At 42.5% G+C, this 17,312-nt stretch overlaps 1 protein-coding gene across 14 annotated transcripts in view; it reads right to left on the bottom strand.

The window, feature by feature from the left end:
• The window catches only part of stxbp5l (syntaxin binding protein 5L), a 233,983-nt gene extending 216,912 nt beyond the window's left edge, over positions 1–17,071 (bottom strand). For 10 of the 14 annotated variants that reach the window (XM_014163997.2, XM_014164001.2, XM_045704487.1 and 7 more), the window contains exon 1: positions 16,102–17,071. In XM_014163997.2, coding sequence (XP_014019472.1) covers positions 16,102–16,269 — 168 coding nt within the window. In that variant the 5' untranslated portion in view covers positions 16,270–17,071. The remainder of the gene's footprint in view (positions 1–16,101) is intronic. The other 4 variants (XM_014164005.2, XM_014164008.2, XM_014164007.2 and 1 more) reach the window with 1 other exon arrangement.
• Between the last annotated feature and the right edge of the window lie 241 nt (positions 17,072–17,312).

The raw sequence follows: 17,312 nt of genomic DNA, 5'->3' as shown, positions 1-17,312 counted from the left end.
TAGCCATAATGGAGCAAATTGGGGTTAGGTGCCTTGCTCAAGAAAACATTAACAGATTTTTCACCTTGCCGGCTCGGGTATTTGAACCAGCGACCTTTTGGTTACTAGCCCAACACTGTAACTGCTAGGCTACCTGCCACCCTAGGGGTTCCATATACTGTATGAAGTGTACAGTGGTTCTTCCTTTAAAAGTTGTGTAATACTGCAGCACACCTTGCGGGATACCGCAGAATTCTATGGCATGTTATTTAATTGTCAGCCATTGTTGCCATTAATGCTAGTTAGTGCTAGTTTGACCACCAGAGGGCATCTTTGAGAAGCATTTTACTTTTTGTAATATTGGCTGTACTAGAAAATGCAAAACCTTTTTTGTAAGAACATAGTATATGGGATGGATTTTAAATGTAGCTTAATTAATTTGATTAATATTATGGTGTTTCTATTCCAAGAAAAACAAAATACAAAACCCTCACGGTTTCACTATACAACGTGACCGTTTCCACACCCTTATTGTAGTCTAACCAATACCCAAATGGAGATTCAGTGAAAATAAAAATCTCATTGATTTATCAATACCAGTCCCCATGTATGTCTCAGAGCAGCGCGAAACGGTGCTGAAATAGTTGACCACACCCGGGTTGGCTATTACTGAAAATCCTATTATAACAATTGGACAATGGCGGGCCAGAACATAATAAGTATGACCGTAATTATTAGCACAATTAATTGGCCTACACTACAAATGTAGCATATTTTACACATATGATATGTACATAATTAACACTGTCTCTATTCAATGATTATTTGTGTATATTTCTCTGTGTGTTGATTGGTGGGGAAAAACAGGTCTACATAGCCTACAGTAGTCTACACAGGGGCGAAAATCTGATATCAACTTTGGAGGGGACAATTACATGAAATTTTCTCAAGAGCAATTCCTGAGGGGGACACCAAAAGTAGTGCTGTAACACATAGCCTACATTGTAATATGGTAAATGTATATTGAGGAACCAAAGAAATAAGGTGTTTGCCGTACTCCTAACTACCGGTACCCAAAACTACACAACTAATCACAACAGCAATACCATTGCCTTTAACAAATCTTAGTTCAGTCACCAGTTTAAGTTGAGAGTGGGGGTATCCATGGCATTTTCCAATTATGTTCCTATTTTACAAGTCAAAAAAATTGAGAACCTTTCATAATTTTGCCAAACAAAGACTCAACAAACTTACCTGAGACTCCCTGTCTCTGCCAGTCTGTCCCTGCATATCTGTCCCCAACTCTGCTGTCTGTGTGCCATCTGTTGCCTGCTCTGCCTAATGACATCATTGTGAAACATTTCCATTAGAATTTCATTTCTTTCTTATGAACATTTTATCAACTAGTCTTTGGGATATTAGGCTACTAGGGTTCTTACTATGCGTTTTGGTGTATTGAAAAATACTCTGATGTCCGTCTTTTATTTTTCTGCCATTTTTCTACCTGGCTGGCTGGCTGGCTGGCTACACACACAGTGTGTAGGTTATTTACAGTAGCAGATGGGCTTCTATCATCTTCAATCATTCTATTTGGGCTTCAATCGAAAAGGTAGCTAGCAAATGTGAAACGGATTAAAATGACAAGAGTTGACAGCTGTATGAGTTCACCATTTACACAACATATGCTGCAACCTTTTGTAATTTTAATAGTTTGTTTCATATTGGCTGGCTTCCAACAATAGCTGACTTTGCAAAGCTAGCGAGCACCAATTCAGTTTCAGTGGTGTTTGCTATAATCTTTGCTACCCGGGTTAAATAAAGGTGAAATAAAATAAAGAAATAAAAGTTCACTTGCGACAATTTAGCTTTTGCAACGAGACCATTAAATATATTTAAGACAATGGTAGAAGAGAGTGAAGTTCTGTTCAGTTTGGATTTCAGTTTATCGCTAACCTAATCACAGGGACTTTGAAGCACTAACTTACATCATCTGCATGCTGATTCCATCTTTGACGACGCCACATAAATGGAATAGGTACTAGCTAGCTTAATAGTTAATATTTGCGCGCTAGCTCTGCATATTCAGCTAGTGTGTGTGCGCGATTGACTGGATTAACCTCACGTCAGTTACGTGCATTGAGTGCCTTTCAGACAGTAGATACGACCTCTCTGTTACCAAGCAAGCTAAGGAACTGGCAGTGGATCAAACCATTGTGAGGCAAAGGGTGGGGGGGTTGCAATCTTTTGAAACTTAAAAACGCGCTATTAAGTGTCTATAATCAGCACAATTGCTTTCATTGCGTATTATTAATATTATTTAAATTACATAGTTATGTTTCAGTGATATATTGGGGGGACAAATCATATTTTTCCCAGGATGAGGGGGTCGTGTCCCCCCCCGTCCCCCCCGGGATTTCCGCCCCTGAGTCTACACTACTTTTTTTAACGTCAACATTTGTTCCGAATAATTTGCTTGATAGCAAGATAAAATGTCGCTCTCAAAACAAATCAAGAAGAAAGGTGGATAATGAAAATCGAAGTTTCAGAGAAGGTACAGAGAGATATGAGTTCATCTCTCCATCTTTTCCCAGTGCCAAGCCAGAGTGTCTTATTTGCAATGAAAATATTGCTGTTTGCAAATAATTCAATCTTAGACTAATTATGGAGTGAATCTAAGCACAGAACTTTCAGTGACCTTCCTGTCCAATATAGAGGGCCGACACAGAAATATTGAACCGTTAACCGCAAGCTGCCCACACAGCTTTTTTTTGCTGACATACAGTTGAAGTCGGAAGTTTACATACACCTTAGCCAAATACATTTAAACTCAGTTTTTCACAATTCCTGACATTTAATCCTAGTAAAAATTCCCTGTCTTAGGTCAGTTAGGATCACCACTTTATTTTAAGAATGTGAAATTTCAGAATAACAGTAGAGAGAATGATTTATTTCAGCTTTTATTTCTTTCATCACATTCCCAGTGGGTCAGAAGTTTACATACACTCAATTAGTATTTGGTAGCATTGCCTTTAAATTGTTTAACTTGGGTCAAACATTTTGGGTAGCGTTCCACAAGCTTCCCACAATAAGTTGGGTGAATTTTGGCCCATTCCTTCTGACAGAGCTGGGGTAACTGAGTCAGGTTTGTAGGCCTCCTTGCTCGCACAAGCTTTTTTAGTTCTGCCCACAAATTTTCTATGGGATTGAGGTCAGGGCTTTGTGATGGCCACTCCAAAACCTTCCCTTTGTTGTCCTTAAGCCATTTTGCCACAACTTTGGAAGTATGCTTGGGGTCATTGTCCATTTGGAAGACTCATTTGCGACCAAGCTTCAACTTCCTGACTGATGTCTTGAGATATATCTTCAATATATCCACATAATTTTCCTTCCTCATGCTGCCATCTATTTTGTGAAGTGCACCAGTCCCTCCTGCAGCAAAGCACCCCCACAACATGATGCTGCTACCCCTGTGCTTCACGGTTGGCATGGTGTTCTTCGGCTTGCAAACCTCCCCCTTTTCACTCCAAACATAACGATGGTCATTATGGCCAAACAGTTCTATTTTTGTTTCATCAGACCAGAGGACATTTCTCCAAAAAGTACGATCTTTGTCCCCATGTGCAGTTGCAAACCATATTCTGGCTTTTTTATGTCGGTTTTGGAGCAGTGGCTTCTTCCTTGCTGAGCGGGCTTTCAGGTATTTTTGTATTTATTTCACCTTTATTTAACCAGGTAGGCTAGTTGAGAACAAGTTCTCAATTACAACTGCAACCTGGCCAAGATAAAGCAAAGCAGTTTGACACATACAGCAACACAGAGCTACACATGGAAGAAAAAAAACATACCGTCAATAATACAGTATAAAAAGCCAATATACAGTGTGTGCAAATGAGGTAAGATAAGGGAGGTAATGCAATAAATAGGCCATGGTGGCGAAGTAATTACAATAGCAATTAAACACTGGAATGGTAGATGTGCAGAAGATGAATGTTTTGAGAGAATCACCAGCAGTAAGAGCGACATCATTGAAGTATACAGAGAAAAGAGTCGGCCTGAGAAATGAACCCTGTGGCACCCCCATAGAGACTGCCAGAGGTCCGGACAACAGGCCCTCCGATTTGACACGTCGAGATAGGACTCGTTTTACTGTGGATATAGATACTTTTGTACCTGTTTCCTCCAGCATCTTCACAAGGTCCTTTGCTGTTGTTCTGGGATTCATTTGCACTTTTCGCACTGAAGTACGTTCATCTCTAGGAGACAGAACACGTCTCCTTCCTGAGCGGTATGACGGCTGCGTGGTCCCATGGTGTTTATACTTGCGTACTACTGTTTGTACAGATGAACGTGGTACCTTCAGGCATTTGGAAATTGTTCCCAAGGATGAACCAGACTTGTGGAGGTCTACAATATTTTTTCTGAGGTCTTGGCTGATTTCTTTTGATTTTCCCATGATGTCAATCAAAGAGGCACTGAGTTTGAAGGTAGGCCTTGAAATACATCCACAGATACATCTCCAATTGACTCAAATTATGTCAATTAGCCTATCAGAAGCTTCTAAAGCTATGACATAATTTTCTGGAATTTTCCAAGCTGTTTAAAGGCACAGTCAACTTAGTGTATGTAAACTTCTGACCCATTGGAATTGTGATACAGTGAATTATAAGTGAAATAATCTGTCTGTAAACAATTGTTGGGAAAATGACTTGTGTCATGCACAAAGTGGATGTCCTAACTGACTTGCCAAAACAATAGTTTGTTATCAAGAAATTGGTGGAGTGGTTGAAAAACGAGTTTTAATGACTCCAACCTAAGTGTATGTAAACTTCCGACTTCAACCGTATTCTGTAACTTAAACAGGTTAAATCTGCAGTTACAAGGAAGAGGGAAACAGTCGCAGACAAGGTGGAGAAATTTGAGGAAATATTTACACTTACAGAATTACTATTTAACTATTTACGGGGCAACAGTCCAGTTATTGGTCAAAATGGTCTTCTGACTTATTGTTGTAATAACTCTATAAGAGTAGAATTAGAAAAACAGTAAGGTCTGAACTCTTTGACAATCATTTGGAGATCTTTACCAGAATAACAAGACAAACAAAATTGATTTATACAATCAACATTTATCAACACTCATCCAAATAGTTACAAACATAATGAGAATGATCGGGAAATGGAAAGAAAGTTAAGAAGTGAAGAACCGGAGATCCTGAACTTTAAATGATGTTAAACTCAGTCTGTGATCCAAGTCTGTTTTGGTTTCCTGTTTGTTCAGGCAGCATAGAGGAGAACAAAGGAAGAAGATGGCTGTGTGTCCTTTCTGGTTCAGTTGGTTGGTTTCCTCCTTCAGGTTTTTCCTTTGGTCCTGAATTGATATCCTTATGCTTGTTGCGCTTCTTCGTTGAGTTGCACAGGCTGAGCTCTAATTGTCTACTCCTTCTGTCCTTGAAGAAGATTTGGCTGACGTGTACTGTTCAGACAACACTAGCTCTTTAAAGTATTCTGTCTTCTTCTGAGCCTGTTTAGTGCATGGGCACTTCCGTCCCTATTTCTGTACTGGATTACAGGTACTATTCCCTAAAAGGTACTTTTCCCCTAATGTATCGGTTCTGACCGTTAAAGGCAAAGGTCCAGGGCCTATGGTCGGGGCCTGCTGAAGATGAAGGTCCTACTCCCTCCTTCAGGTCCACAGTTAAAGAGAGTACGAGAGAGGGGAGCAGTACTTGTATATTCTGCTAGGTCACATGGTATCACATCTAGGTGTCAAAAAAGTATTTTGGGGAGAAAACCTAAAGTTGTTTCAGGTCAAATCAACATAATGTTCAGCATTGTTCAACATGTGACATTCAAAAGGACACATCGCTACAGAAGCAAGCGATAGAACCCTTTTTGGTTCTACATGGAACCTTGTTTCTAAGAGTGTAGGGTCTCATTGGTATGTGCGTATACTATATTTTTGTTTATACAATGCGTGTGTGTTTGTGTGTGTCTATGTGTGTGTGAGTGTTTCTGTGTACTGTGCGTGCGAGTGTGTGTGTGTAGCGGGATGTTCGTGTGGGTGTGCAATTGTCTTGCATCTTCCATCTTCACAGGTGAACACACAAGCATGTCTTCACATACACACTGTATTCTAGAAGATATCTATGGTTCCATGCTTGCCTTCCGGCAACAGTGAGCCTGTCTCTCTGTGTGGGTGTGACATGCTTTACGTATTCGTATGATGGGGGCTAAAGCCTGTTAGCCTGTGATTAAAGGCATAGTTCACCCGAATTACAAAATGACACATTGATTTCCTTACCCTGTAAGCGGGCTATGTACAAAGGTATGGCAGCAAATCATGCTTTGGGTTAGTTCCCCTGGCAATGGCTAGAATTGTTTCCAAAAATGTTAACATTTGGAAACAGTGCCATTGAACTAAACCAAAGCATAGAATGCTGTCATACCTTGTCCATAGACTGCGTACAGTGTAAGGAAACTAATATGTCATTTCATAATTTGGGTGAACTATGCCTTTAACCACGGGTAATTGTGGCCACTGGGTTCCAAGGTGTTCCATGTGCACGCGTGTTTAACCCCCTTGGCGACTTGTCATGGCGAAAGAGAATCGAGCATGTCAACAGCGGGCCAATTGCATCATCCATTAGACTCCGTGGGCTAGGCCTGGGCGATGATGTAATCTCTTGGGGACCAGCGAGACTGGTGGGGCCATCATTCCAGCTATAGGACTGATTGATTCCTTGTGACACAAGGTGGCTAAACAGCAAAGGCAATGCATCGCCACAGGGATGCTGAGGCTCAGAACATCAAGGAGAGGGGGAGGGGTGAGGAGGAGGGGTGGGCGCTCCTGCGAATGACGTCTGACCTTAAGAAACGCAACAACAAATGATATCAACCACGTCAGATGATGTCTTAAGTTTGATTTGGAGTTTACGTTAAAAAATAAGAAGTAAAAAAAATAGCACCCTTTGTTGCACCACCAGTAATACTGTATAACTCAAGATGGCACAGGCACGGTATGAAAGTATGAAAATCTGGATACCGCCCAGCTCTAAACACACACACACACACACACACACACACACACACACACACACACACACACACACACACACACACACACACACACACACATACCACTAGAGGCATCATGCCCATAAGGGCACAAGGGCACGGACCCCCTCAGATTCGTCCAGTTTTTACATTTTTTTAGGTGTTGAATGACTTACTCAACTTTATTTTTAACACCCTAGAGTCAAAATCTAATTAGCATAAAGACATCACGAAAATTATTTATAAAAAGATCTGTCAGCAGTATTTTGCGTAGAGGGCACACTGGCTGGACCAGGCAAAGAGTGCCCCCCCCCACCACCTCCCCCATTCTCCCTAGTAAGTGGTTCCTTCCAAGGTGCACCACGGAGCAAAGATATACTAGGATGCTAGATAGTCCAGTAGTGGGTGCAGACAGTATTGTCAGTGGAGGACAGAGAGTGTGACACAGCGTTTGATTTGATTTTAGATGCCGGTGATAGGCAGGACTCGCAGGAGGTATGTTTGTCATTTAATCAAGCTATGTAGCCTATTGATTTCTTTATTGATGAATAAATAAATAAATAAATACAAATATGTTTTGTTGTTTCTCTGTAATACTAGCCACCTAGATAGGTTCCGAAATTCCCAACATCATAACTAGCTACCAAGCCATTTCAGGCTACCAATCAAGTTAGAGTAGGTTGTTACCAGGCAGGCTAAAACTCCATCCCACCAAAACAGTAACATTTAAGGCTCTCTATTCACACAGCTCTTACATTAGAAGGGCATTATCATCATTTTCACAATATTATTCCAACCTCATAGTGTGGAAATATATATAAAACACAAAAACAATCTAGTTTTTGACTGCAATGGCCGTTTAACTCTTGGGCTATGATACTATCTACCAGTGTGGGAGTTTTACTAAACTCCTAAGACATAAAAGTTCTTAAAGAATCAACGTGCATCGTTCATTAAAACGACAATTGAACAGGTAAAGAGGTATGCTTAGATAACCTATGCAGATAAATATCATGCTTTTTTTAAATAGAATTACCCATGATTATAGCTCTATATTGCATGAAAACACTGTTTCAGGTATTTGAAAAATGCTAAATCCACCAACTTCCATCGGAGCAGAGCCCCTCCAGACCACCCAATCTCCATCCTCACGTACATCCCACTAAAAGGAGTGGCTGAGGGGAGTAGTACAAGTAGCTGTGTCTCAGAATAGGCAGAAGCCTGGCGTTTCATTGGACAGACAATCCTCAAGAGACAAGACTGTCAGAGGGTCCCTCCTATAGATACGATCATAAATGCATGGGCATGCACGTAATTGCACACACACAAACACACACAAACACACACACACTCTAAGTTGCAGTATACAGTATGTCTACACAATTTACCACTGCCTTTGATCAAAGGACAGAGAGAAGAAAATAGACTTTCCAAAAGAGAGATGAAGCAATACTTAGCGAGATCATGGGATGATTGAAAAGTTCACTTAATTTAAAGACAATTATGTGTTGCACCGCATGAGGTACTGAGGCGGTGGGCAATCTGCCAGGCTTGCCAGGAATGGCATCATCACCCAGAGAGTAAGTGGACCAACCTCTCCAATAAGGACATAAAACCTGCTCCTAGAGAGTTACACAATGCTCCACCAGCCCAGTAACCAAGAGGATTTGTGAATAATCACACACACACACACACACACACACACACACACACACACACACACACACACACACACACACACACACACACACACACACACACACACACACACACACACACACACACACACAGTACAGCCCCCGGATCCATTTCCCTCCCCTCCTCCCCCTTCTCTTCTCTGCCTCCACACACACCCACACCTCCCTATTTTATCTCACTCTAACACTTCACAGGCAGGCAGTGAAACAATGAGTCATCAGACTCGGGATGGAGGCCAGCGATCGCAGAAAGTTTGAAGGGTCGTAGATGAGGTTGACGTCATCTCATCTCCTCCTCTACCCACACATCTATGCCCGAAGAGTGATGAGGAGGAGACATGGGAGATAAAGGCTCCTCCCACTGACCTTTGACCCTGACTGAGACAGAAACTGCCTGTAGTCACAGATCTGAGATCAGTCTTCTCGCCCCAAATGCTGACCATAACTATTACGGGGGAAACAAATGCAAAACGGACTTTAGCTAAGCAAGTAGGGCCAACTTCAAGAATCCTAGACATTTCATTCTGGTAGTAGAGGTAAATGTCTCATTTGGTACACTGCTATCTAGAACCTAAAAAGGTTATTTGGCTGTCCCCATAGGAGAACCCTTTGAAGAACCAGGTAAAACCCTTTTGAGTTCCATGTAGAACCCTTTACACAGAGCGTTCTACATGGAACCCAAAAGAGTTCTACCTGGAACCAAAAAGCGTTCTCTTTTGGAACCCTTTTTTTCTAAGAGTGTAAGACTGTAGAGCATGGCGCATGCAACGCCAGGGTTTTTGGTTCAATTCCCACGGGGAACCAGCACGAAAAAGTATGAAAATGTATGCACTCACTACTGTAAGTCCTTTTGGATAAGAGCGTCTGTTAAATGACTCAAATGTCAAATTTAAAGGTAATGATAAAAAGCCAAATGCAATGATTGAGTGTCAAATGTGGGTCCTGATGTAAAACCAGAATTCAACAGTCCTCTTGCTGACTGATTGATTAGCTACAGCTGTTGGGCGCTGCAATTGAATGGTGGAGGGTGTGACCTCCATACAATAGCAAAGCACTTTTGAGTAGAGAAAACCGCTTTATGAATTGTGAATAGATTATTATGCTGATCATTATAATGGGTCATGGGGAGGTTGAGGCTTGTCGCCGGAGGTTCACACTACTCAGTAATCACATGTTTGATTAGTATGCATGAATAGCATGGCAGAGATTGTTTTTATCACGCGGACTGGGAAATGTTCTGGATTGCCTCTGAAAATAGTATAGAAATATAAACTGACTCGGTGACTGAGTTCATCAGGAAGTGCATAGAGGATGTTGTTCCCACTGTGACGATTAGAACTTAACCAAACCAAAAACCATGGATCGATGGCAGCATTTGCGCAAAACTGAAAGTGCGAACCACGACAAGGTGACTGAGACCATGGACATGTACAAACAGACCAGCTATGCTATCCGTATGGCAATCAAAGTGGTAAAACGTTGGTACAGGGACAAAGTGGAGTCACAATTCAACAGCTAAAGACACAAGCATGTGGCAGGGACTCCACAGCCGCTCAGGAGGACTGGGAGCTCCCGCTCTCCGTGTCCGACGTGAGAGTAAGACATTTAAAGTGTTAAACCCTCGCAAGGCTTCGCTAGTCTTCAGAGGATGTGTAGACCAGATGGCTGGAGTGTTTACTTGGTATTTAGTATTTGGGTATTTTATTAGGATCCCCATTAACTGTTGCAAAAGCAGCAGCTACTCTTCCTGGGGTCCTCACAAAACATGAGACATGACATAATACAGAACATCAATAGACAAGAACAGCTCAAGGACAGAACTACATACATATTTAAAAAGGCACACGTAGCCTACAGTACATGTCAATACATACACAAACTATCTAGGTCAAATAGGGGAGAGGCATTGTGCCATGAGGTGTTGCTTTATCTGTTTTTTGAAACCAGGTTTGCTGTTAATTTGAGCAATATAAGATGGAGTTCAATCCAATAATGGCTCTCTATAATACTGTACACATTTTTGAATTTGTTCTGGATTTGGGGAAAACTGTGAAAAGAGCCCTGTTCGCATGTCTGGTAGGGTAAGTGTGTGTGTCAGAGCTGTGTGGAAGATGGCTATACAAACAATTTGGAATTTTAAACGCATTAATGTTTCTAATTAAAAGAAGAAGTGATGCAGTCAGTCTCTCCTCAACTCTTAGCCAAGAGAGGCTGGCATGCATAGTATTTATATTAGCCCTCTGATTACAGAGACGTGTCGTTCTGTTTTGGGCCAGCTGCTGCTTAACTAGGTATTTCCTTGCAGCACTGAACCACACGACTAGACAATAATCAAGATAAGACAAAACTAGAGCCTGCCGGACTTGATTTTTGGAGTGTGGTGTCAATGTGGTGTTTAGGGACATATTCAATCTCTCCCTATCCCAGTCTGTTGTCCCCACTTGCTTCAAGATGTCCATCATTGATCCTGTACCCAAGAAAGTGAAGGTAACTGAACTAAATGACTGTCGCCCCGTAGCACTCACTTCAGTCATCATGAAGTGCTTTGAGAGGATATCAACTCAACCTTACCCGACACCCTAGAAATTTACATTTTAATCATTTAGCAGACGCTCTTATCCAGAGACCATACATATTCATACTTTTTTGTAATAGACCCACTACAATTTGCATATCGCCCCACGGGGGGGGGGCACTGGTGGAGAGGTGACAGGAAAATAAAAATGAAATCCCTGAGCGGTTTCCTTCCTCTCCAGCAACTGAGTAAGGAAGGACGGTGTATTGATACACCGTCCCAAGTGTAATTAATAAGCTCAAAGGGATATTCAATATGTGCCTTTTGAATGTTTACCCATCTACCAATAGGTTCCCTTCTTTGCAAGGAATTGGAAAACCTCCATGGTCTTTGTGGTTGAACCTGTGTACGAAGTTCACTGTTCGACTGAGGGACCTTACAGAAAATTGTATGTGTGGGGAACAGAGATGAGGTATTCATTCAAAAATCATGTTACCACTATTATTGCACAAAGAGTGAGTACATGTGACTTATTACCTGATTTATAGTGTATTCAAACCCACTACCAGTCAAATGTTTGGACACACCTACTAATTCCAGGGTCTTTCATTATTTTTACTATTTTCTACATTGTAAAACAATACTGAAGACATCAAAACTATGAAATAACACACATGAAATCATGTAGTAACCAAAAAAGTGATAAACAAATCAAAATATATTTTAGATTTGAGATTCTTCAAAGTAGCCACCCTTTGCCTTGCTGACAGCTTTGTGCACTCTTGCCATTGTCTCAACCAGCTTCATGAGGTAGTCACCTGGAATGCATTTCAATTAACAGGTGTGCCTTGTTAAAAGTTAATTTGTGGAATTTCTTTCCTTCATAATGCGTTTGAGCCAATCAGTTAGTTGTGTTGTGACAAGGTAGGGGTGGTATAAGGAAGATAGCACTATTTGCTAAAAGACCAAGTCCATATTATGGCAAGAACAGCTCTAATAACCAAAGAGAAACGACAGTCCATCATTACTTTAAGACATGAAGGTCAGACAATGCGGAAAATTTCAAGAACTTAAAAAAAAAAAAATCAAGTGCAGTCGCAACATCCATCAAGCGCTATGATGAAACTGGCTCTCATGAGGACCGCCAAAGGAAAGAAAGACCCAGAGTTACCTCTGCTGCAGAGGACAAGTTCATTAGAGTTACCAGTCTCAGAGATTGGCAAATACTGTAACTGCACCTCAGATTGCAGCCCAAAGAAATGCTTCACAGAGTTCAAGTAACAGACAAAGTCAACTATTCAGAGGAGACTGCGTGAATCATCCCATCTGGTTTGCGCTTAGCGGGACCATAGTGGTTAAGAGCGTTGGGCCAGTAACCGTGCAAAATGTGCAAATATTTATAAAAACCTGTTTTTGCAGAATAACGTAGCAAAATGTGGAAAAAGTCAAGGCATCTGAATACTTTCCGAATGCACTGTAGGTGTTCAATTGACTTTTTCCACATTTTGTTATGCTACAGCCTTATTCTAAAAGTGATGAAATTGTTTTTTTCCCCTCATTAATCTACACACAATACCCCATTAGGACAAAGCAAAAACAGATTTTTATACGTTTGCACATTTTGCACGGTTACTGGCCCAACGCTTTTAACCACTATGCTACCTGCAATTACCTGCAGCCATGACCTCACTTTGCTCCCTCTCTCTTTCTCTTCACATCCATGCCTATTCTAGCTAAGCTCCATCCACATATCACGCTCCCTCTATCACACACACGAACACACACCCACACACACAATTCCCCATGCAACCCTGCTCTCAACTTTTGGATGAGGCACGCTCACAGCTGGGTCACCCCATGGTACCTCTATCTGCTGTACTGAATAAGTTGACCAATATCTGTAGTCTGACAGAGAGCTTTCATGACAAACTCATATCACGCACTTGTTCACGCGTCATCACCGACATTAATAGTGGCCAAAGCCATAAAAAGAAGAGCGGTAAGACACGTGTGCTATCTTCCCACACACTAGAGAGAAGAATAAATGTCATGACTAAGAAAGTTAGTAAATGTATGGAACCCCCCCCCCCCACACACACACACACACACACACCTGGAATCTCTGGTATGTGACACCATTAACAAACTAAGTATTTTATCCTCTGAAGCGTATACCAAAGATACTAATGAATGAGTAAAAGGTTAGGGTAGTGACCGCCTTTCATTCATCAAACGGGCACAATTCCCTATAGGTGTGAGTGTGTGTGTGTGTGTGCGCGTACGTGTTCCTCCTTCGGGATCCTTTTGACGACTGACCTCCAGGACACTCCCACCCTCATTACCCCCAGAAAAGGTGTGCTGCCTCTGGGAGAGGATTTCCTCTGCACGCTGCCTCATTTATCCATTCCCCTCTTCCACATCCCCATTCATAGATTTTTATTCCAGGCTTACTGTTAAATAGAAAGCATTACAAAATGCACATGCAAAGCTATAATAGCTCTATCTGTTACTGGTAGAACCAACATTTTAAAATCAATACAAACATTAGCGTGTAGCTCCGCTCACACTCCCGCCCTTCCGTACTGTCTGCTACAGTGGGCAGGGAACAGTGTGAGGGTTGTGACAACACCACCGGTGCCAGAGATGCTGCTAACACAGTAAGTGCACTCTGTATTTAACGTTTAACGTTTGGGCGTGCGTATGGCTCTTAAGCCATCACCTCTGTGCCCAACTTGACCGGAGGCACACCTCGTCTTTTACCTCGAATTTCCTGCCTGTTGTGGTCACAGCAAGGTTCAATGAATGATGCCAAACAACAGCTGCGCGTATCTGTCACTTGAACCATTACCGTAGAAGAAATGTTGATGTTCGGTAATAGGTAGCCTAGGCCAGTGTTTCCACACTCCAGTCCTCAAGTACCCTCAACGGCTCATCTTTTTGTTGTAGCCCAGGACAAGCACACCTTGTTCCACTAATCATCAAGGCCTCAATGAGTGGAATCAGGTGAGTTGCGCGCTGGTGTGGGTCCTCGAGATGTTGGGAAACACCAATGACAGGTTAGCTCAGGTGATTTGTGGGCAAGTTGTAGGCTATTCATAAGTTATGAACGTTTAGTCTTGAGTAGCTGAGACTGCAGTGGGGAAAATACTGTGTAATTACTAATACAGACACAATAAGAATGTATAGTCTCTGCAGGGATTTGCCCAGCCTACCACGTGGTTATTTCTAGCACTTTCTCCAGTATGCAGAATCCGATGCTCTGCAGCATCCACCTCCTCGGTTTGGGAGTCAACTGCCTGCCTGCCTCTCCTTATCTTCCCATTGTTCATTTTATCCCCCCCCCCCATACTCTCTCATCTGCTTGAGCTACAATGTTATACCGGTCTTGCTCGCTCCTCAATTAATTATTTACAGTGAGATCCAAAATCCCTCCCTCTTTGGGGCAAGGAATAATCGCGTCAGTCAGCTCCAAATACATCAGCGGGGCTGCAATGGGCGCGGAGCGTTCTAAAAATAGCTCCCCGAAAATCACATCAGCCGGATAGTACCGCAGGGTCGCTCCGCGCGCTCGCTCACTTTTTATGGGCTATAAAAAAGGGGAGGAATGAACAGCCGTTATGTCATCGATTCTACAACACTAAATAACTGTCTGCGGAGAAGACAACAACCACCACCACTTACAAGCCATTCTTTCTTACCACTTGTGTTTAGCCTACTAAATGCACATCGCCCCAGAAATGCACATACATTTGCTGGGACCGAGAGAGAAAGAGAGAGAGAGAGAGAAGGAGAGAGAGAGAGAAGGAGAGCGGTGGGAGCTATAGGCGAACGGTCGGAGCACGGCGGGACCGGTAATTGAATGAATACATGCAGCATGATGCGGTCGTCATCAGCGTGCACACCATTGACGGAAGAGGAAGCGAAATGAAAGTCACAGAACTAAGTAGACCAGACCCAGCTGCTATTGCATTGGTACCTATGGGAGACACACCCAGTTAAATAGACCAGAACTGACCATTTTTTTTCAATGCTAAACGGTCTGAGTGAACCATCTTAATTTATCCACCATCTTTGGCACACACCCTGCGTTGACGGTAATACCCAAAGTCAATGAGCAGCCAGCTGTGCACACATACAACCGCCCATGGCGCCATGCTTTTCAAGGCATAATTGTGTACTGCCTCCTCCCAAGAAGTGGACACACAACAATAGCCTACTAGAAATGATAAGCTATAGGATATACAGGCCTACACCTCATTGAAAGTATTGTGTCACAGATAAGGGAGAGGGGTAATGTGTTGGTCACTAGCCAAATCAGTACCTCTGCACAAGTGTTACAGCGTTATATCCATTCAATAAGCACACAACATATACAAACCAGACTGAGTTAGGTTTGAATACAGGCAGCGTCTAAAATGGTAAACTCGGATAAGATGACTGATTGAAAAGCACCCGTGTGAACCGACAACATGACAGTCTGTTAGTCTGGTAGGTTCTATTCTATTGGCTACTCAATACCACACAAAACACTATACTCTATTCCATAAAAACAATGCGTTTGTACGTCAACATTTCACCACCATTGTTGGTAAATTGATATACTGTAGCCTATAGCCACTAGCCAGCATGTACATTTGGCCCTTGTAACATTTGGCCCTTGTTCCCTTGTAATAAAACCGTAGATTTGGCGGTTTTATTCTCGGTCCATTTGAGAAACATAACTGTGGAGAACTAGACACACACACACACACACACACACACACACACACACACACACACACACACACACACACACACACACACACACACACACACACACACACACACACACACACACACACACACACACACAACTCACCTTGCATATCTGAAAGTTTTCCGAGACTAGCGTCTCCTGGACGTGGATATCCTGGGGAGTGGGCGCATGAGCGGTCGGGGTACCAGCTGCACTGCCGCACGACGGGGACGCGACACCCCCCGGGGAGGAGGATGACAGGCCGTCCAGTACCTTTCGAAACTTCTTCATCTTGCTTTATTTTAGCGAGAAAAACTTCTATTTCTATATATTCTATCAACCTATCAAGAGTTGTCTCCGTTTCAAACGCTAAGATGACGCGAGAGTCTGTTTGATGTAGGAACCCCTGAGGGTTGGCAGGCGTCGCTTCCTGCAGCCTTTCTCTCGCCCTCTCGCTCCCTCTTCTTTTTAAGTGCAATTGAAAAAGTCGTGGAGGGACCTCATTGTGCACTTAGGCTTCTGTCCACAAAACTGTTTATCTTGGTTTGAGGAGGATACTTAGGTAAAAGAGAATCGCCAATTGCAAATGGATGTATATTGCGCATCAAAAGAGCATGCCCCAGCAAAGATTTAAACTAAGAAACGTCATGTTTCTTTAACCTGCATCACTATTAAGCATGAAGGCAAAACACAAACTACAATAGAATAACCTAATCAACCACTGCAGCAGTTATGAGAGACTAACTAGATAGATAGATAGATAACAAGCTAAAGTTCAAAGACTTACCAATGCACTACCTAAACAATGCTTCAAAATAAATCGCACTTTTTGACTGGATGGAGAGTGAAGCAGGTCTTTGCAGAGAGACAATGCAGCTAAATGCAGCTCGCTTCCACTCGCTGGTATTACAACTAGAAATTAAAGTAAACCCTTGCACGAACTGAGGAGAGGAACAGGTAAACGAGAATGGAATCAGTCAAATTAAGTTTAAAACCGAATTGTCGCGGTTCCAGCGTTTGTATGCAGCCCTCTCCCCTTGAGCTGATTCTCTGCAGTCTAGCGCGAGTTGCTGTCCATGGTACTGAAAGACTCCACTCGGGCACCGCCTCTCTCTTCGTTCCTCTCCCCGCCCTTTCTCGGTAGCGATTGGATTACGGTTTCCAGCCAATACCTACTGAATAGGCAGTATTGTGAATAAAAGCAACGGGGAAATAATCAACTTTGCCTGGCTTGTGGAACAGCACCATCTGTGAAACGTGCGTTTGTGTGAACATAGGACTGCTTATTCACAATCTATTCATGACGCTTCCACACGTGACAAACTGAACTTGAC

Source organism: Salmo salar, chromosome ssa21, assembly GCF_905237065.1.
Source record: "Salmo salar chromosome ssa21, Ssal_v3.1, whole genome shotgun sequence".
Lineage (NCBI taxonomy): Eukaryota > Metazoa > Chordata > Actinopteri > Salmoniformes > Salmonidae > Salmo > Salmo salar.
Note: the sequence above shows the minus strand (reverse complement) of the source record. Positions and strands in the feature narration are given on the sequence as shown.